Source organism: Electrophorus electricus, chromosome 8 (genome assembly GCF_013358815.1).
Source record: "Electrophorus electricus isolate fEleEle1 chromosome 8, fEleEle1.pri, whole genome shotgun sequence".
In the NCBI taxonomy this organism is placed as follows: Eukaryota; Metazoa; Chordata; class Actinopteri; order Gymnotiformes; family Gymnotidae; genus Electrophorus; species Electrophorus electricus.
In genome coordinates this window covers 10,061,899-10,083,628 of record NC_049542.1, presented here as the reverse complement: position 1 = coordinate 10,083,628, position 21,730 = coordinate 10,061,899, and the positions used below count along the sequence as shown (strand labels likewise).

The 21,730-nt window shown below is 38.1% G+C and overlaps 1 protein-coding gene across 8 annotated transcripts in view; it reads right to left on the bottom strand.

Moving 5' to 3' along the window:
* Window positions 1–21,730, bottom strand: part of nrxn3b (neurexin 3b) — a 161,109-nt gene that overhangs the window by 10,837 nt on the left and 128,542 nt on the right. For 6 of the 8 annotated variants that reach the window (XM_035529387.1, XM_035529392.1, XM_035529389.1 and 3 more), the window contains 3 exons: window positions 13,744–13,833; window positions 11,896–12,206; window positions 3,585–3,663 (listed from right to left, as the gene is read on the bottom strand). In XM_035529387.1, the coding sequence (XP_035385280.1) occupies window positions 3,585–3,663; window positions 11,896–12,206; window positions 13,744–13,833 (480 nt within the window). The remainder of the gene's footprint in view (window positions 1–3,584; window positions 3,664–11,895; window positions 12,207–13,743; window positions 13,834–21,730) is intronic. The other 2 variants (XM_035529391.1, XM_035529395.1) reach the window with 2 other exon arrangements.

The following is a 21,730-nucleotide window of genomic DNA, read 5'->3' as shown; positions in this document are numbered from 1 at the left end:
GTGTTGAATTAAATTTTTTTTATAGGTTATTTGTTTATTGTGATTTCAGTGATAAGACAAAAATACATCGCTTATAGGCCTATTTTTATTACATTAGTGAGAGTGCCTGTCCTAGCAGAAAATGGCTAACTGTGCTTGTTACAAATGAGTGTTTTTATTTGCATCCAATAAACATGTTTATACGATTCCTCTGATATCACTTCTTTTGCATTTTCTATTGTAATACGATGTGTGAGAGGTGGCATTGAAACCCTTGACACAGAATGATCCAAGGAACAAAATTGCAAAATTGACAAATATATATGCAAATACACAAAAGATGAGAGAGAATAGCTTAGTTGTACCACAACAGCAGTCTCAAACACACATGAGTAAGCAGGTTAGTGAGAGAGCACGCTTATGAAAGAAGAAGCATGTAAAATGGTCCCAATTTGTTCCATGCAATAGCAGATGGTGGTCCCCAGTTGTTAGCCTAAGATGCATGCCACAATTGCTATTATTAAATAACAACAAATAGAATAGAAAAACAGATATACTTTGCGGCAATAAAATTGTTTTATGCCATCAGCATTCAAACAGACATATATACAGACATGGTGAGAGAGGAACCAAAGATGGCTGTGTGTGTGTATGTGTGTGTGTGTGTGTGTGTGTTGAGAATGTAAGGTGAAAGAAGGGACCTGAAACTTTCTTTCACAGCCATCGTCCTAGGGATAGAATGGGATTGCACAAGGCCAAAAAATGATGAAAGCAAGAAAATATTTTGTTGCCTTTCATTTTCTTTTGCATAGAGTATAGGGATGTTTTATTTCATCCTTAAGGCACAAAACATAATAAAAATGAGGAGGAGAACTTTAGTGTCTCTCTCGCTCTTTTTTTTCAAACCACCAAAATTTCATGCGGTACAAGATGAAGCAAAACCACTTTATACTGGAAAATAGACAGATGAGGACATCAAAGTAAAAAGTAAAAAAGACAACATGGAAAAAAGAAGAGTATCTAAATCATAAAGAACAGGATGACATAAAATACAGTAGGAAGATTTAGATGCGTTTCCCCACATGGAAGATCTAAACAAAATGAAAGCTGAAACAATGCTCATGCAAACTTTTCGTAAAATCTGAAGTAGGAGTGATACAAAAAGTGATATGAATTTCTGTGTCAACATATATTAAATGAATGGCAGTCTGCTAAGTATAAGATTAAATATTAGAATGTGCAAATGTATTTTAGAGATCTGGATGTTTTCAACAAAAGGATAAACAATTGGCAACTGGTCTTCCTGTAATGTAAATCATAGCAATTTGTATCAAATTCTATGCATATTTTGTAATAATCTGGGTGCAGTTATGTGAATTCTAGATTCCTTAATTAGTGCTGTGACTTTCATGTCCAGTAATTAAAACCTATAGACAAAAAATGGCTCTTATGTCTGCTTTCACAATTAAAATTAATAATAGGCATAATGCATATGAAAGATTATAAAACCATCAAAGCCCCAAATCTCTAAAACACCAAGATCTCAAACATTGTTTTATCACTTAACTATAAAGTTGTACTGAATTACTCTTGTGACATACAATAATGAAGAGCATTCTGTGTGTAAAACAATGAACACACAAATTCGAGAATATCTGTTCTCTATTAGAATGTTAACATAAGGCAAGCCTTCAATGCATGAAAAATTAAAAGTAAGAAGTAGTTTCCCTTGCAATTAATCTGCACCATATTGCATATTTCTATGTTATAAGCACTTTTTTATTTAATGATTTCAAAATGTATCCTTTGTCAAACAAACACACAATGCAAGAAATCAATTGTGTATAAGATACATTTTGAAGCATCAGCACATACAACATGGAGATTGATAAAGTTTTGCTGCCCTCTCATAACTGAGGAAACAAAATTAGTAGACATGCATAACCATGTTGATTAGGTCCCTGTTGTAAAGTGTAACTCTTTTTAGTAGTTCAGCCTGTTTCCAGGTCAAGTCAGATATATATATATATATATATATATATATATATATATATATATATAAACCAAGATTCCATGAAGTAACTGTTGAGTTTAATCATGTTAAAAAGGGATGATTTTGAAGTCTTTATGTATAATATCAATCAATGTTTCATTTCTAGGATGATAAGTGAGGACCAAAAGAATTCTTGTTGGCTTAAAGGTGCCATAGAATGGAAGACCACATTTACCTTGGCAAAGCTGAATAGTTTTCAATAAATGGAACTGACATAACATGAAACTCAAACTGTTTGCCACCTCCTTCAAATATAAATCCCACATAAGGAAAACAAGGTCATAAAACAGTCCAATTCCAAAAATCCTAAACTGTTATATCTGATTGATATTTATGCCCCTTACAGTAGACCACATTCCACCCGAGGCAATAACATGGACCTGCACAGCTGAAAACTCAACAGGTATTGGGAAGAACAAAGCAACACAGCACCAGATATAGCTGACATTAATATTTAAGAGGATCCTGGACAAGTTTTTAGTTTGCTATGCCCATTTCACTTGTCTCTCAAACCTTAAACAATATCGAGAAGGTTTCAGTCAGTGTTTGACAATGAAAAGAGGGGCAATTCTAAATTTTATATACTGCAACCTCCAAGTAGCTCGCTAGTCATGCTGTGAGATTTTATTCATTTTAGACAGTTGAAGCCAGATCGTCTTACACTTACACAGTTTCATAGTGAGCTAAAATGTACTTTTTTTTCCAAGATAAAATAAATATAGGTAACTTTAGCTACTAGCAAGCCCTTTGTAACTAACTACCATAGCTAGTTAACTAAATAGTATAATAACCTAGCTCATTTATATGGAGGTTAATTTTATTTTCCCATTCACAGAAACAGTGTCATACATCTACAGTATAAGATGTATCTTGTCATTGCCTTTGTCAATTAATTTTTTTAAATTCTTGTTGATTATATTTAATCAACATGACATAGCTCAGAAGCTAGCTAATTACTTTGGTTGCTTAGAGATGTCCTCTACATAGCCAGTTAGATAGCTAAACTGCTTCTTTTAGCTAATGCTGGCCTGGTCACCAGTGAAGTGGAAATGATTGCCATTTGACATCTAGCTCTGTTAAAATCAGTTTTGTTTGAGAATGAGAGAGATATTGTGGTTCCTCACCAAACACCTGCCAATCAGAGCATAAGCCCATGAAAAATGCTTGTTGAAAAAGAAAACAACGCATTTCATTTTAGGGTCAAATTATAGGGTTATAATTAGGCATGTAATACCGCATCAACATTTTACTATACAGTTACACCCTGGAATCCTCTTCTCTCTCTCTCTCTCTCTCTCTCTCTCTCTCTCTCTCTCTCTCTCTCTCTCTCTCTCTCACACACACACACACACACACACACACACACACACACACACACACACACACGTGTGTGTGATGTGTATGTTATGCAAACTGATTGTACTATCTCTCTTTGAAGTTACACTGTGGTCTCATAGGATGTGATGCTTTGAGGAGAAAACACTCATTTGCAAATCAAATAAAGTAAAAGAGACCAGGACTAAGCAAGCATTAGTCAATACATCCATCCCACCTGGATGCCCTGTATCGCACTCCTCCAGGTCCTCGTCATCACTAGAACATTCCGCTGAGGACACAATGTCATCTGTTGTCTGCCAATTTAATCAGAGAAATAGTCAAAGAAAACAAATATAAACAAACTTCTTTTTTACATTTCATACTTATGACTTACTTACTGCTTTATTTATTTATTTTAATCATGACTTTTTTTTTTAACCATGTAGCCATGGTAAAAAAAAAACAAAACTGTACAAGGCAGCGTCATGTCTTCTTTGAATTCACATATACTATTTCTCCTGGATTGATTTTACCTAATAATAAATAAATGCTATATATTAGCTAGGAAGAATATGTTTCTGGCATATTCCCTCTTCCCTTTTCACAGCTTCACTTAGCAAAAGCCAAAATGTAGAAGAAGTGTAGACTAAGCCGAGTCCTATCTTGTCAGGTCAAGTAAAATGTATTTATATAGTGCTTTTTCAACAGTTGTCACAAAGCAGCTTTAAAATTGTTTGAGACCAAACAAGTGAGCAAGCCAAGGGTAACATTGGCAAGGAAACATTTGCAATAGCATGAGGAAGAAACCTTGAGCGGAACCAAGACAAAAAAAAATAAGGGGGGGGGGGGGCATCCTCCTCTAGCTGACAACAGACACTACAATAGTAACAATATAAACATTAAAGAGCAAGGAATATCTGGCTTCTGCTTTATGCTAGTGATTAGCAACTAGTATATAAACTACCAAAAAAAAAAAAAGATGGATAAATGTCTGTGAAAAACTTCAAGTCCCCTGGGCTGACACTGCAGAGATACCATGCCAGTGTTGAGCAAGGAAGGGCCCTTCCTTTACCTTTCACCTATTTCACTTTCACTCAGCAATTCACCCCTCTTCTATACATCTAACTTTCTGCTTCTTTGTCCAGGACATTACCAGTATCATAATTTTCACCCTGGAATATAGGAGCATATTACTACTGCTTTAAATATGAACACAAATTCTGCCTGACTTTAGCTTACCATGCACAATCAAAATACTCAGTGCACATCTCAAAGGACACTTCCATCTGAATTTATTTGTAAAGCTATCAGTATTTGTAATGAATTTTTCTTTTTTCCTCTGTCATATATTCAAAGTAACACCTGGAAATGAGAAGTGCTCCAATGACATATTTTTCTTTCCATAGGTGTATGTTCTACAAAGTAAAATCTTAGTGCAAAGTAACCCTCAAATTACTGTATGATTGTTTATTTGATTTGGGGAAATTGTCCACTGTTTTCTTTTTTACTCTGTTATTTTTTTATTACTGCATGCAAAATAGTTAACCACTTGTAATTGTCTGTACTGGTAATGTTATATGAACCAGCTGGACAAAATATATGTCAAGTAGTAGGAAATATATGCCAAGTAGGAAAAGATTTAAATTAAGTGTTTAATTGCTTTGCATGCTATTCTACATGTATATAACTAATTGTGTTGTATGAACCTGATTCAAGGATCATGAGGTAGGAAACTATTAAAAAAATATCTGATTATTTCATTTCATTTTAACTTTGTTCATTGTTTACCTCTTTAGAATGCCTTGAAAGGAATCTCGCCCCTGTTGTTAAAGAATGTTAATATGCATGAACCCCGAACGGGCGCTTTCCGTCCTTTGTATCTAAATCTGTAATCTGTTGAATATGTGGAGTTTTGAGTGCTGCAACAAAAGGTGCACTTTGTATTGGCAACTGCTATTTCATGTTTGTCTCTGCCCTTCACCCAAATAAGTAAATCTGTAAACTTTCCTGTTTTTTTTTATTTTTAATTTTAGCAAAATAACATTCTCTCTATCTATTTTATTCTTCCTGCAATCCAGCAGTATAAGTTGTATTTCTGATTTATGCTTGCCCTTGTCCTTCAAGACTATGTTCAAAATGTAGGCAAATTGGATTTGTTTCTCAAATCAGATCTGTCTGTACTGTCTGTATCAGTCTATACTGTATCAGATTTGTGTGTCCCTATATAATCAATGCATGGGTTGCTGTGGTAATGACATGGGCATTAGTAACTACATAGCTAAGGTGGTGACGAAAATTTCATACACGGATGCAGCAGAGATGGAGATGGTCCATAATCTCAACTTCCATTGCAGTTCAGAACTCTTATGTTGCACCAAACAAACTCAGCAATGGAGGAGGCTAGAACACATGTCAATGAAACCCAGTACTTCTGTCACTCTGGAATTGGCATTGTTGTTTGTTGCATAGTCAGTGATGCAAATGAAATCCAGTTTGAGCATCCAGAGCATGCAGACATATTTCAAACCACCTCATACCTCATACAGAGTATGGAACATGACATCATGTCACATCATGTCACTGTGCAGGAGACTAGTTGTTCATATGTGTTTGAGATAAAAGAACCTACTCAAAATGAATGAAACATTTTTCCATACATTGATACAGCTCATTAACACTGCAGAAAGAAAAAGAAAGAAGATATGAAGATAAAGAAGAAAAAGCTGGATGCTAGATGCTGAAGAGGTTACAGTCTATTAATAAACTTTCAAAGGGGCAAAAATGCTCCTAGATCACATACATTATAAACACTACCTCTTTGGTACTTCCTAGGGAAAAATCTGTTGAGGTTTCACTTAATGTGAGTGCTATGGGGCCTACATCTCACCGAGAGACTTCCTCTCCTTCAGCACCTTGTTGCTATTTATCTTAGCTTGTGGGTTTTTCCTGCAGTGTGAAATCACTTCAAAGTCTGGTCAGATGTAAAACTGTGTTAGCAATAAGAAGAGGTTTCAACAAGCCAGGCTAATCCTCACCATATCAAGTAAAAAATGAATTTTTGCCTGAACCTGGGCTAAATCCTTAAGTCAGTGAAGCTGGCCTCTAAACTTGATTGTGTGTCTCTGATATCTGTTGTCTTGTGATGATGTAGAAAATACATGGCAACAGCTGTGAATGTGACAACCATGATATTGTGCTGAACAACAATAATGTGTTTAACACTGCACAATGATTCTAATCTAGAATTGCTTTTATACACACACACACACACACACACACACACACACACACACACACACACACACACACAATGACAATTAAATTTGAATCTTGTTACCAAGAGAAGATTATGTGTAGACTGTTTATAAACTGTGTTCTAGGAAACCACCGAGATTCTTTGCATATCTAGCATCCAGCACAAGCTGGTGATATTGGTTTGTTATAAAGGGGAGTGAGAGAAAGTGCTGTTAATTGGGGGTGTTCTCACAGCTCAGCTCCTATCTGGGCTGAAGAATAAAGGAAACTTTACTCAGTCATATGCGTTGTTTGTGCTTCCTTAGCCGGGGAATAGGGAATAATTTTCCCTGTAACCCCCAGAGACCTATAACACAACCCCTGAGGTAGACCCACTGGAGGGATTACATCTCCTGGCTAGGGATTACATTTCCTGGCCAGGGAACATCTGGGGATCCCCCCATGAAGAGTTGGAGGAAATAAATACTCTCTTCATTATTAATGTGCAGTATTTCTCACAATCAGTGCACTTATATGTTGCTTACCTCATGGTTAGTGTAAGCAATTAAACTGACTCACCCATCTCACCCATCCTAGGGTTTGATACTTTGTTTGTAAACTTCATTCTAGGACTATGAGGTATGAAAATGTTTAAGAAATATGTGTTTTTTTTTCTTTTGTTTAATTGAGCCTGTTGAACCTTACTAGAATGTCTTCCAGGAATTATTTGTCTCAATCCTGAAAACAAAGACTGTTGACTATGCATTAACCAAGGCATTCCCATTCCCCAGCATATATCTGATAAAAGGTTTGAGCCCCTGTCATTGTAGAGTGTAGACTGGAGTGGGGCTGTGAGTGACCCCTTCCCCCCATAGAACTTCAGCACGAAGAAATCAAACTTTTTCCTTTTGAAAGTCAATGGCCTCTTGCTAAGCGGTTAAACAGACTCAATTTTCATGTTAACTAGTCAAAGTAGTTCACATTGTTGTGTTGATTGAGACTGAAGTTTCATTTTATGGCTGGCAATGAATCATTCCAGAATCATCATTAAATACAATCCCACAGATCATTTAATCATTATCAGACTACATCACTCGTGCAGGGTCAAGCCAGCAATGCGACAGAGAGTGGACTCTCTCTCAAGGCCATCCAAGTAGTTTTTCACAGACATTTATCCATCTTTTTTTTTTTTGGTAGTTTATATACTAGTTGCTAATCACTAGCATAAAGCAGAAGCCAGATATTCCTTGCTCTTTAATGTTTATATTGTTACTATTGTAGTGTCTGTTGTCAGCTAGAGGAGGATGCCCCCCCCCCCTTATTTTTTTTTGTCTTGGTTCCGCTCAAGGTTTCTTCCTCATGCTATTGCAAATTTTTCCTTGCCAATGTCACCCTTGGCTTGCTCACTTGTTTGGTCTCAAACATTTGTAAAGCTGCTTTGTGGCAACTGTTGAAAAAGCACTATATAAATACATTTTACTTGACCTGACAAGATAGAACTCGTTGGCTTAGTCTACACTAAGTCGAATGGGTGGTAAGGACAGGCATTTCCCTTTTTACATTATCAGTTGGTATCAATAGTAATGCTACTCATACTATTACATAAAATACATCAAAAATAAATCAGGTAACTCTTTCCTCCAATCTGTGATGCAGCCTTCTCAACCCTCTAATTAGATCTCCCTCAAGCTGTTTCATAACATTTGCTCCTTCTCCTCTAAGTCTTACTCTTATACCGTTAGTCATGCTCTCTCACCACAAATCTCATTTGGTTAATAAGTTTCCTTTTGTTGGTCGTTATTTGGTTTGATAAGCAGATTGCCTAATTGATCATTCTTATAGGTTACTCTTATTAGGTAGCCACCTTGGTCCACCATGAATCTAGTTTGTGTTAATTCATGTTGTTTACATTATTTGTTACATTTGTTATACCATAGTGATTTTAGAAGACTCAATACCTCTGGTCATTAGTAGCATCTTAATCAATGAATTTTATGCATGTTCTATCTCTGTTTTTCAATAAAAAATACTTGTAGTTATAACACATGTGAGTCAAGAGTGATATTCATAAATAATCACATTATCGAACTGCCAACTTTCTTGAGTTGGGATTGAATTAATAATCATTAGCAAATTAATAAAAATTTGATAATTTCCCCTGTTAATCAGGGTGGTACCCCGATTAATCCCAATTAATTATGATTGACAATTTATTAAAGTGTTAAAACCACTACACATTGGTGAATACAAACTAAAAGCATCCCTCCTAAAAAGTCTTTCTCTCTGCACTCCTTACAAACTAGCTGATTCAGTGCTCCATTTCAACTGGGTGATTTCTGATCTGCATTATCCTGTCCAATCTTGGCTTTGCAGTAGGACTTGAGGAAAGCTATGATGGGGTGAACTGATGGCACTGGGCCATGTCTACCCATAGTCCACCAAGCTCATGCTAAGACACAGATGGAATTGGAAATATAAAACAATTTCCCATTCACTCTCCTCTAGGCAGTGTCTTTTTCTGTCAATCTCAGGTCCTCTACCAGAGGCCGTGGAGCATGAGGGTCCAGTGATCTCAGATGTCGAACCTAGGAGCCACTCTCCCAGTTTGGGGGTCATAGCCTCTAGTGCTCTGATTATCACGGGAACCACTGTTGCCATTACATCCCACACTTTTTCCAGCTCTCTTCTCAGCCCTTGGTATTTTTTAAGCTTTTTGATGTGCCTTGGTCCTGATGTTGCAATCACTTGGTATTGCTATATCTTATCACTACAGCCCTCTGCTCTATGTCCATCAATAATATGTCTAGTTGGTTAGCCATTACCATTTTGTCAGTGAGGATCTGGAAGTCCCATAGGATCATAGCTTGACCATTCTCCACCACCTTCTGGGGTGTGTTCCACTCTGATCTCAGAACTTCTAGCCTGTCCTTGGCACAGACTTTTCTGTATACTATGTCAGCCACTTGTTATGGCATTCCATGTATGCTCTGCCTGCTAGTATCTTGCATTCCACTGTTATGTGCTGAATTGTCTAAGGGGCATCTTTGCACAGCCTGCATCTGTGATCCTCCCTGGTGTGGTAGATCACAGCTGCTGCTGATCTTCTTTTCAGAGCTTGCTCCTCTGCTGCCATGATTAGTGCCTCCATGCTGTCTTTCAATCCAATCTACTTCAGCCATTTGTCAGTGGTACATACCATGTAGGGGTTTATTTTCCCATGATGGTTCCTGCTCCTCCTCATTCCCACCCTTCTTGGGTTTCTGCTGTCTGAGGTACTAACTAAGCACTTCATCACTTGGAGTCATCTTCCTGGCATACTTCTGGATCATTGATGTGTCATTCTGGATAGTGGCACTGATCTTCACTAATCTTTGGTCCCCCTCCTTCGACTAAGTGTATAGTCTCAGAGTGCTGCATTTGAGCTGAAACCTTCTGTGTATTACTTGTCTTGATGTCAGTGACTTATGTCTCCTCCTTTGGCCAGTGTATTATGCCAGCAGGATAATTGGTGACTGGTAGTCATAGGTGTTGATAGCCTGGATCTTGTTTTTCTAATTCAACTGACTTTTCAGGACTTGTCTCACTCTTTGACATTTGGTTGTGGCTGTTTTCATTGTGGCTTCCTCAAGGTTTCCATTTCCCCATGGGATTCCAAAGTACTTGTAACTGTCCTCAGCATCTGCAATGTTGCCTTCTAGTAGTATGATCTAGTAGTATGATCAACCTTCAATTCTGACTACCTTTCCTGTCCTTGTAAACATCTGACCACTTATCCAGTTTGAATGACATTCCGAAGTCATTACTGTATATCCTGGTGAGATGGATTAGTGTGTCAATGTCTTTTTCACTTCTGGGATACAGCTGGATGTCATCCTTGTAGTCAATTCTGACAGTGAACATGTTGGTCTGTCTGGTCTTACAGTCCTGAGTGACTGTTTTATCCACAAGTAGCTGCTGCTTAGCTCCTATGGTGTTCTTGCCAATGCCTTTCTGTCCCTATGACATATAACATCCCTATGTCTGTATGTGTTATGGGCTGGAATGTGTTTAGATGTGCTATTGAACTACCTATAGTCTAATCAGACTGGCTTGTGCACCTGTGTGGAGGGAGGGACTATTACCTATTGAATTTCATATCTGTAGTACTTTCTGTCTGATCTGGGCAATTTGTTTCAGTGAGGAATCGGAATAAGGATAAGAAAAACTCTAGCAAATACAATAGGGTCCCAGAACCTATGGTGCATGTACCATTAATAAGTAAATAACAAGATTATAGCTGGAATTACTATCTACTATCTATACTATTACTTATTATCTGTCTTAGGCAGTTACACTGCGAAATGGGTTTAATGCTGAATAAGGGATAGTATACTGATGCAATCACCCCGTCAAGTGTATGTACATTAGCAAAGAATATTTAACATTAAGCAAGGATCAGATTCTAATTTTCACAAGTGTTTTTAAAACTCAGAAAACATGCTTAGATTACTAAGGAAAAGGGTAAAAGGAAGGATAAAAAGAATAGTAAGAATATAAAAATTTGCTTATAAACAAGCCCGCTTCTGCTTCCATTCTATTTGTTACAAAAGCTGAGCTACAGCATCTATTTCTGTTCACCTTTTGGTCACCTGTTTGTTCACTGGACCAACAAGGGCTTATCCCTTTGGAATCTCAGGGCATTTCCTCTGTTTCTGCATATCTCTCTCTCTCTCTCTCTCTCTCTCTCTCTCTCTCTCTCTCTATATATATATATATATATATATATATATATATATATATATATATATATATATATATATATATATATATATATATATATATATATATAAAATTCACTTTAAAAGGTACCCATAGCATGATACCAATATATTTCATATCAAAATGTTCTGAACAATCTCATCTTTCTTCCTAATGATGTACCATTTGACATAGAGCACAGTATAAAGAAATAATATGGCCCCAAACTGAATATATGACATCAGATTTTAGAAATTTCACAATAGTCTTATTTCACATTTCTTGCTCCACACTGCTTGCAAAAAAAGATCTTTTTCCAGACAAAGTACCAGTTGAAGTGCCCTGCAGTTACATTAGTGTGCAACCTTTGAATCCTCAACATGCTTCCATGACAACTCTGAATGTGAGCTGAAACAGAATTTAACCGATTTTCTAGTGGATACACAAGTTTCCCTCCACAAAAACAGCTAAAGCCTTTTAAAGTCTTCAAATTCAGTTTAATTTCGAGACAATAAGTGAAAAATAAAGAAAAAGATTTATTTAGCAATGGTGACAGTAATAGATTGGATTATTACCTGACTGGTGGGTGGGGAGCGTTGCTTTCGTGTCGTGGTTGTTGATAGGGTAGTAGTGGTTTCTATGAAGGTGGTGGACATTTCAGGGGGCATGGAAGTGGTTGTGTGGGAAGGACTTCGTCTGGCCGGCATATCACCCACTAGCCTCACGCTGCCATTCACCTTGATGTTTGCATGACCCTTTGCGGCCATGTTAAGAACCTTCAGCCCATTGTAATACAGGCCAGAGAGCTGCCCTTGGTATGAACGCTTGCGATCAGTTCCACCAATTGAGATTGTGGCTTGGGTATTGAAGATAGTAAGCTGTCGGCCTATAGAAAAAAATCAAATCAGAACAACAGTCACATACAGCATTCTAACATACTATATATTCATATGGAATATATGTAAGATGGACACAGAACATTAGCCCACAAAACTGAATGTACATAATTGTTCACTGTACTGCCTATGACCATCTTTACACTGTGCATACATATTTTGAGGTCACAAATGTAGAAGAGAGATGAGTTATTGTAGCATCTCTTGAAACATGTGCATAAGCCTATCATTAACAAACCAGTTCTAAATATACAATATATTTTTATATACCTATCCCTGACAGACAGCTAAGCACCAGAGAGAATGCTTACACCAGCTGATTAATTCATGCTACAGGACTGAGTGTATTTTTAATCAAAGAAGACATTTATTTATTTCAAAAATAAATATCCTCCACTTGAAAAATGTTCCCACATTTATGATTAGGAACACCTATAATGTAAATGCTGAATATGTTCTACACTCAGTATATATATCTATAAACACTTGGCAATTTTGCTGTGTAACTAATGTATTCATTTAACGTTATATTACTGAAAAACAGGATGTGCATGTGCGTGTGTGTGTGTGTTTGTGTGGGGGTGGGTGGGTGCATGTGTGTGTGTGTGTGTGTGTGTGTGTGTGTGTGTGTGTGTGTGTGGGTGTGGGGGTAGAAACATGAACAGTAAAATATCCATACCAGTGTGGCCTGATTAAGACTGTGACACACTTACAATTATATTGCATTGAACAAAAAATGGAGGGGAAAAAAAATACATATCTCATACACAAAGAAATATGATTCATGCATGTAATACCACTAATGAGAATTTGCATAGGCTTTAAATGGCGTTAAAGAGACTTTAAAAGAATTATCTTATGAGATTTAAGCAGTGACCTTTTTATGAGCATTATTAATTATTTATTATCATTTTATTATAAGGACTTCAATGCTAAATTAATCAATATTATACCCCATTGTAGCATTGTTTTTAAAATTCAGATGTAAAGAGCTATTGGTATTACTTTATCAGAATAATCAGCTTAACTAAATAATTAAATATGACATATCAATTATGAAATAAAAGAGAATCATTAAAATACACCAGCACCATTTAGTTGCTTGCAGAGATGAGCTCCATAAACTTGTTAAATTTTATGATCCTATGATTATAATTTTGAATGTCTGCATGATTTTAGGAATTGGAAATGCCAGTGGGACTTTCACAAAAAATGTTGAACAATGCAATAATATAGCAACCCAGGATATTCAATATTTAAGCTTCTTTCTTAGTTTTTACATTATACCTTTATTCAATATTCTTTGTCAGTCCCTTTAACTTGTGAATGGTTCAAGAAATTATTTAATGGAGATAAATAAGATTCACAGACTGCGCAAAAAAAGAATGGGGAAATTAAAAAATTCAAGAAATTAAAACACTTTTAAAACATTAATTAGGGGATTAAGGTTTGTTAGATCAGTTCATAGTAAATTGGCATAACAAGAAACATATGTAAATAAATGTTATTTATGTTGTTGTAAGTTACCTTTCTCATGTAGCCAATCTTCGACCGGCCGGGTATATTTGAACGGGATTTTCTTATTAGCCATTTGATAGCGCTCAATGTCACTGTTTCCTTTAAAGTTCGAAATTTAAAAAAAACCCACACATTTCACATTTAAATTCCATTTAAGACAATGTTTAGCCATGTTTAGAATTAATTAGGTGTTATGCTTATAAGTTTATGTGAATTCGTTGACTTCAAATATTTAAATATGCATTTATGTAGAACAGAAACCCACCTGAACAACTCATTGTGTAAAAAAAATAAAACATAAAAAATAAAAAAACTAACTTCACAAACAGAAATAAATGTTTCCAGAACCATGCACAATTAAAAACATTTGCTTCATAATAACATATGGCTATAAAGCATAGACATACAAAAGTTAATTTACAAATACAGGCCAATGGATATCACATGCTCTAAAATCTCAGAGAACAAAGCATTTTACCAATAGAAAGCAGAGTCAAGCTGGAAAAATGCACATTGATGACACAAACCTGAGGACCTTGTGGACAATGAATACAGATAAGATTATTACAAAGTGTGGTGTGGTACTATACGATTGGGACAAATGGAAAGAATATCATTTCATATCATGAATTTCTTATAAAATCTGATTATATCAATAGTGTTGTTTTCATACAATTGTTCAGATTTCTGCATGAAATAATTCTGTCTGGGTTTTCAGATAGAACTAGGATTATTAGTGGATTGGGACAGTTGCCCATTCCTGAGGTATAACATCCAAATATATTCCATTGCAAACCCAAATCCATTGTTTCTACCAGTGCAAAAGCAAATATTACTGTTCAGTGTGTCTGAATGTATGTATGTATATCTGAATTAATATATGTATGCATTTATTTACTTACTCTCACAGCACTCCTCTCCTCTTAGACTCCTCTCTATGTTTGTGTGATGTCATGTGTGTATGTGTGTGTCTTTGTTGCCACACTCCTCCCACGTCACACCTGTTCCTTGTTTTCAGTTGTTAACATGTATATTTAAAGTTCTGTTGTCTCTGTTTAACCTGTTTCTACTGTGCTTTAAGCTGCATTAGTGTCTTCTCATTACCTTTCTTAAACCTGTTTATCGTTTGTATTGATCTGTGTTGAGAAGGAAGTGAGAAAGCCAGGTGGAAAGAAAAGTTATATATCATAACTTCTGCACTAACCTCTGTATTTTTTCCTCTTCATGTATGGATGTCTGTGTGTGAGTGTGAATGTGTCTATGTGTGAGTGAGGGAGGAAAATAAGAGATAAACATACTCATATCATAAGGCACTTGTGAATTTTCAAACTTTTCATTTTTTCATAATGTAGTCTGACAATAAACAGCTGAAGTACAGTTAACTTCCTGTACAGTCTCAAACACAAACACAAGTGAACACAATTATGCTGCTTCACAAAAAAGTTGATAAAGAAGCTGACACAGCCAAGAAATCTGAGACTGAGAACATCAGGGACTACATAAAGAGAATAGTTAATGCTGTATATAGACACACTCTGCCATATGAAGCTGGAATAAAATTAATTTTGCACCTTTTTTGGTGGGGGAGGGAGCATAAAAATATGAACCAAATACTGTGTACCACAAAACATGGAAAAAAGTTTAAAAAGGCAAAGGTACGTAACATGTCTCCCTAGCATGTTCCTCTCTAAAAGTTCCTCTCTAAAAATCCCAATAACACAGATACCACAGCAATGGTAAAGTTAAATGCACTTTGCTATTCATTGTAAACAAACTGTTAACCACTCCTGTTAACACAGTGTATATAAAGCAGTTTCCTCTGCACATTTTACTGCTGAGCAAACTACATCTTTTTAAGCCGACAAATGCTGACATATTTGTTACTGAAATATAGTAGGCAGCCATTAGCAAGCCTGTCTTGCATGAAACATTCAAATAACCCCTCCTGCTACAATATTATCAAAGTACTGTGTGACAGTGCTGGTATGTTTCAAATACCAACATCTAAAAGTGTGAAAGCTTACATCAGGAGGACGTTACCCAAACAACCTGGATCCTATTCTCAGAATGTGATTTTCTTCTTGGGTTTCACAAAAGAAGGAGATTCCTTTTCAGAAAGATGCCTTAGTTTCACTGAGTCTGCAGGGAGCTTTTCTCTTGAATTGTCTACACATTTAGCTCCATTTATTAACCAGCAAAGTTGTGCTTGACAGGGTAATTACGTTGTGCCCACTGGGGTGCACACACATTTGTTGCAGTCTTTGGCACTCGGTTTATCTTGCATGTCATGGTCATGCATAATGTTGATCACTGTTAGAAGATATTGCTTCTAGCACAATGAAAAAGAGACAGGGTGGACTACTGAATATTTGGAGTTCAGAGATCAAAGTTCTTTCTTCACTTTCATATGGGCCTGCGTGTGTCATGGAAAGTGTACAGTTATCAGCTTTCAGTTATCAGCTAACTACTAATAAGCATGACAAAAACAATTGTCTCGCAAGTCTGACATGAAGCAACATGGATGCAGAAGCCACCGGCTATGGACACATGATATTCTGACTTCTGTCATTCTGTCAACTATTTACAGTAGATGCTGAGAAAAAGTGGTTGAGGTTAGGTGACAATGAAATAAAGTGTTCTGATGAACTGTAAATTTGATTGAGTTAAGAAAAATGTATATAGATATATCGATTGGGATATCGTCTGCCCTACATCCAGACATTAAATGTTTTAAAACGTATGAATACAGTAACACTTTGCATATAATGTGAAAATTTGGTGACTTTTTTGGTGAATTTTTGACGATGGTCCAAATTAGACCGTTCAGTGCTGCTCTATTTGTTGTAACACACTTCAAGAAGTTGGTAACTTAGAACTAGTGGTAATGTATGAAATTAACTTTTGTCACAGTAGACGGGTCCCCTACTGGGAGGGACATGCCTCCTCTGGACCAGGACCGTACCACTTGCCTCCCCCGCTCGCAGTCACCTGTCTTCTGACAGGAGACACCTGCGGCTCATCTAACACTGCACCCTATTTATAATCCTACAGGTTTGGAGGGACAGCGCGGTGCATTAGTGGACAGGACCACGATCGTCTGTTGGTGCAACGCTGCTCCAATCCCAGAGAGTATCTAGACTCATCATTGCTTCTTTAATGGATCAAATGGAAAATAAAGAACATATTAGTTCAACTTCGCCTCTCACTTCCACCATACCGCCCACGTCACACTTTCAGTAACTGCTACAACTCGTTAAACTGCTTAATTGCGATGGGACTGAGTGAAAGGCTATGTGCATGTGTCTGGTTTAGTCTGAACTGCTGTGTCTTAGTCTTTACTGAAACATGGCTCAGCGATAGTATTCCAGATGCCGCCATTCATCTGGATGGATTAGTCTCAATCTGTGCCGATAGAGACAATGCACTCTCTGGCAAAACACGTGGCAGAGGAGTATGCATTATATCAATGAGTCCTGGTGTAAAAACTTGTCGTTAAGTACTGCTCACCGCTGGTGGAGTTTGCTATTGTCAGATGCAAACCTTTTTATTTATTGCGGGAATTTATAATCGCTCTGTACATTCCACCCAGCGTGAACACACGAGAGGCTCATCCAGAACGTTCATCCAGACGGACTGTTTATTGTCTCCGGAGACTTCAACCATGCAAATCTCAAGTCAGTACGGCCTAAATTCCATCAACATGTGAACTTTGCAACGAGAGGAACGAACACTCTGGATCTCGTTTACACAAACATCTCCGGTGCGTACCAGGTGGAGCCCCGCCGCCACCTCAGATACTCTGATCACATGTCTGTAATGTTGATTCCTGCATATAGACCAATCATCAGATGTTCGAAACCGCTTCTGAAGCAGGTGAGAACCTGGCCAGCAGGAGCCATCTCTGCTCTTCAGGACTGTTTTGAGCAGAAGACTTGGATCACGTTCAAGGAGGCTGCTACTGACGGTGGCACTGTTAACCTGGAAGAGTATTCAGCATCAGTGACTGGCTACATCAGCAAGTGCATTGATGATGTTACTGTCTCCAAGACCATCACCACACGCCCCAACCAGAAGCCATGGATGACTGCTGAGGTGCGCATGCTACTGAGGACCCGTGACTCAGCCTTCAGAACAGGTGACAGAGAGGCTCTCAGAAAAACAAGAGCCAAACTGTCACGTGCGCTCAGGGAAGCAAAGTGTGCACACGCCCAGAGGATCCATGGACACTTCAAAGACACTGGTGACACACGGCACATGTGGGAGGGCATTCAGGCCATTACTAACTACAGGAAAACATCACCTTCCTGTGACAGTGATACCACCCTCCCAGATGCACTGAATGACTTCTATGCACGGTTTGAAGCACAGAACAACGTTGCAGCGAAAAAAAGGCCATCCCTCCGCAAAATGACCAGGTGCTGTGCCTGACTGCGGCTGATGTGATGCGTACTCTGCGTGGGGTTAACCCATGGAAAGCTGCTGGACCAGACAACATCCCGGGTCGTGTGCTCAGAGAATGTGCTGACCAACTTGCAGATGTCCTGACAGACATCTTCAATATCTCTCTGAGCTGCACTGTGGTCCCAACATGCTTCAAGACCACCACCATCATCCCCGTGCCTAAGAAGCCCATGGTGTCGTGTCTCAACCACTACCGTCCCGTCACACTCACATCCATCATCATGAAGTGCTTCGAGAGACTCGTCATGAGACACATCAAGACCCAGCTTCCCCCTTCTCTGGACCCCCTGCAGTTCGCGTACCACTCCAACCGCTCTACAGATGATGCCATCTCTACCACACTTCATCTGGCACTCACACATCTGGATAAAAAGGGCACCTATGTAAGAATGCTGTTCATAGACTTCAGTTCAGCATTCAACACTACTGTTCCTCAGCATCTGATTGGAAAGTTGAGCTTACTGGGCTTGAACACTTCCCTCTGTAACTGGATCCTGGATTTTTTGAGTGGTAGACCTCAGTCAGTCTGGATCGGGAGCAGCACTTCCAACACCACCACATTGAGTACTGGTGCTCCCCAGGGCAGTGTAATCAGCCCTCTGCTGTTCACACTGCTGACTCATGACTGTGCAGCAATGCACAGTTCGAATCACATCATCAAGTTCGCTGATGACACGACCGTGGTGGGTCTCATCAACAAAGACAACGAATCAGCATACAGAGAGGGGGTGCGAGAACTGGTGAGCTGGTGTAAGGTCAACAACCTGTATCTGAATGTTGACAAGACAAAAGAAATGGTTGTTGACCTCAGAAGAGCAAGGCGAGATCACTCCCCGCTTGCCATCAACGGCTCCTCGGTGGAGATCGTCAAGAACATCAAGTTCCTTGGTGTTCACTTAGTGGAGAACCTCACCTGAACCCTGAACACCAGTTCCATCACCAAGAGAGCCCAGCAACATCTTTACTTCCTTTGGAAGCTGAGGGAAGCCCATCTCCTATCACCCATCCTCACTACCTTCTATAGAGGTACTGTAGAGAGCATTCTGAGCAGCTGCATCATTACCTGGTTTGGGAACTACACCGCCTTTGACCGCAAGACCCTCCAGAGAATAGTGAGAACAGATGAGAAGATCATTGGGGTCTCTCTTCCCTCCATCACGAACATCTACATAACACGCTGCATCCGGAAAGCCACCAACATTGTGAAAGACCCCACACACCCCTCACATGAACTGTTCACCCTTTTGCCATCTAGAAGAAGGTACCACAGCATCTGGTCCCACACCTCCAGACTGTGCCATTAGACTCCTGAACTCTGGCTAACTCCAATTCCAATTCAGATTCCAAAAATGGCACTTTTATACACACACACATACACACATGCTTATACACAGTCACAGTCATAGTCACACACACACACACACACACACACACACACACACATACATATCCATACACACATTCACACATTGTTTTGCATCGGAGTAGTGCTGAAGTCAAACCTCACACAAATAAACTATGCACCACTGTTGCAGTCTTGCACATTATTCTACTTGCTGCTAGAGTACTGTACTAAACTAGCACTGTACTCTGGACTGTTCTGGCTGCTACCGGTGACTGCTATGTTCAGTGTAGCATGTCACTGACTCCTATGCACAACTCACTTTACATATGGCCAGTACTGTGTACTGGATAAATAATTGCACTGTCTACTCATTTTGTATTTGTCCTGTCCTGTATTTATTACTGTTTATTTAATTATATTATTGCACTATATTGGACTGTTTGCACTTGTGCAGCATGTTGTCTGTTGCACTGTTGTTTTGTGTTGCGCCATGGCCCTGGAGGAACATTGTCTCATTTTTGTTGTGTACTTGTATATAGTTGAAATGACAATAAAACCTCTTTGAACTTGAACTTTGAACTTAACTTTTTTAATGACATTTGTGAATGTTTTGTGAAAACAAAATGTGGCAACATTTTAAAGACAGGTGAAGGTGCTTACACTGCATTAACTAGCATGTATGGTCTAATGTGAAATGGTGGTGAATTTCTGAGTTTAACTTTTGGTGTTGTTATAAAAGAAATGTACTGTGCTGTTGTAATAGCCTGCACTGATTATATGTTAATATCACTGCAAGTACATTTGTTTAGCCCTGTTTACTCTGCTGTTCCATATAGTATGGCATTAAACTCCATTAACTGTTACTCCTTATCATATATATTCATACAAACCAGACATACTGTAGGGCTTCTGGAAGTTTTTGTGAACAAGTATTTGAAGTCTCTTGAACATTGTAGTTTAAATTTGTATTCCTTTTGTCAAAAAATATGTAATTTGTACATAATTCAGCTTATCATTTTGCAACACTCTGAAGAGTTACTAAGGGTGACATAAATGTGACACAGCTATTGTACTAAGTGGTCACCTTGCATACAATTGACTAGATGTTTGAATATCCATCAGCATGTCCAATTTCCAATTACTGTTAAGATATTGCATTCCAGTAACTGTTATTTTGAATAATATTGACATATCAAGCACACTTCAAATTAAAGCTTCAAAGTAAAGTTGTATTGTGTAAAGAAAGTATTGTACAGTTGTAAAGTAAGTATATGTAAAGATGGAATATAGTTATAGTTATGTTATAGACCCTGTTACCACACACACTGGCAAGATGAAAAATAAGTAGGAAGCAAAATATCAGTTTGATTTTGTGTGTGTGTGTGTGTGTGTGTGTGTGTTTGAGAGAAAATGAGTTTTTAGGAAGGCCATGGAGGTGTACATTTGTGGGGTGGGCAGTGTTTATGTGAACCCTAGAGGCAGGTGTGTGTGCATGTGTGTATGAGAGACAGAGTGAGAGTGATAGAGAAATACAGTGTTTAGGTAAACATTTTGTGTGTGTGTGTGTGTGTGTGTGTGTGTGTGTGTGTGTGTGTGTGTGAGAGAGAGAGAGAGAGAGAGAGAGAGAGAGAGAGAGAGAGAGAGTGAAATAGAGCAAGAGACAGACAGAGAGACAGACAGTGTCTATATGACCACTAGAGGTGTGTGTGTGTGTGTGTGTATGTGTGTGTGTGTGTGTGTGTGTGTGTGTGTGTGTGTGTGTGTGTGTGTGTGTGTGTGTGTGTGTGTGTGTGTGTGTGTATTTTTTAGTGTGTGTAAGAGAGTGAGAGAGACAGAGAGACAGAGAGAAAGGTAAGCAGCAGAACGGTAGGTGGGTTTGTGGGAGTTTGTGGGAGTCACTGTGGTTACGCAGAAAGACTTGCTGGGTGGCAGTGTGAATGGCAAAAAAAATATTTTAAGTGCAAATAAATTCAGCAAGACTGTACAAATAAATTCAACAAGAATTCTGAGCTCTCTTTTTACAGACCACTGAAAGATAGCCTTAGCTATCCATGAGAAACCCAGTTAACCAAATGAGTTTGTAGAACTGTAAATTATACCTAGAACAGATCAACATTAAAGATCATAATAACCACAAATATTTTGTGTGTCAGATTTAATGGAAACATTGGAGGATGTTTTCTACCTCTC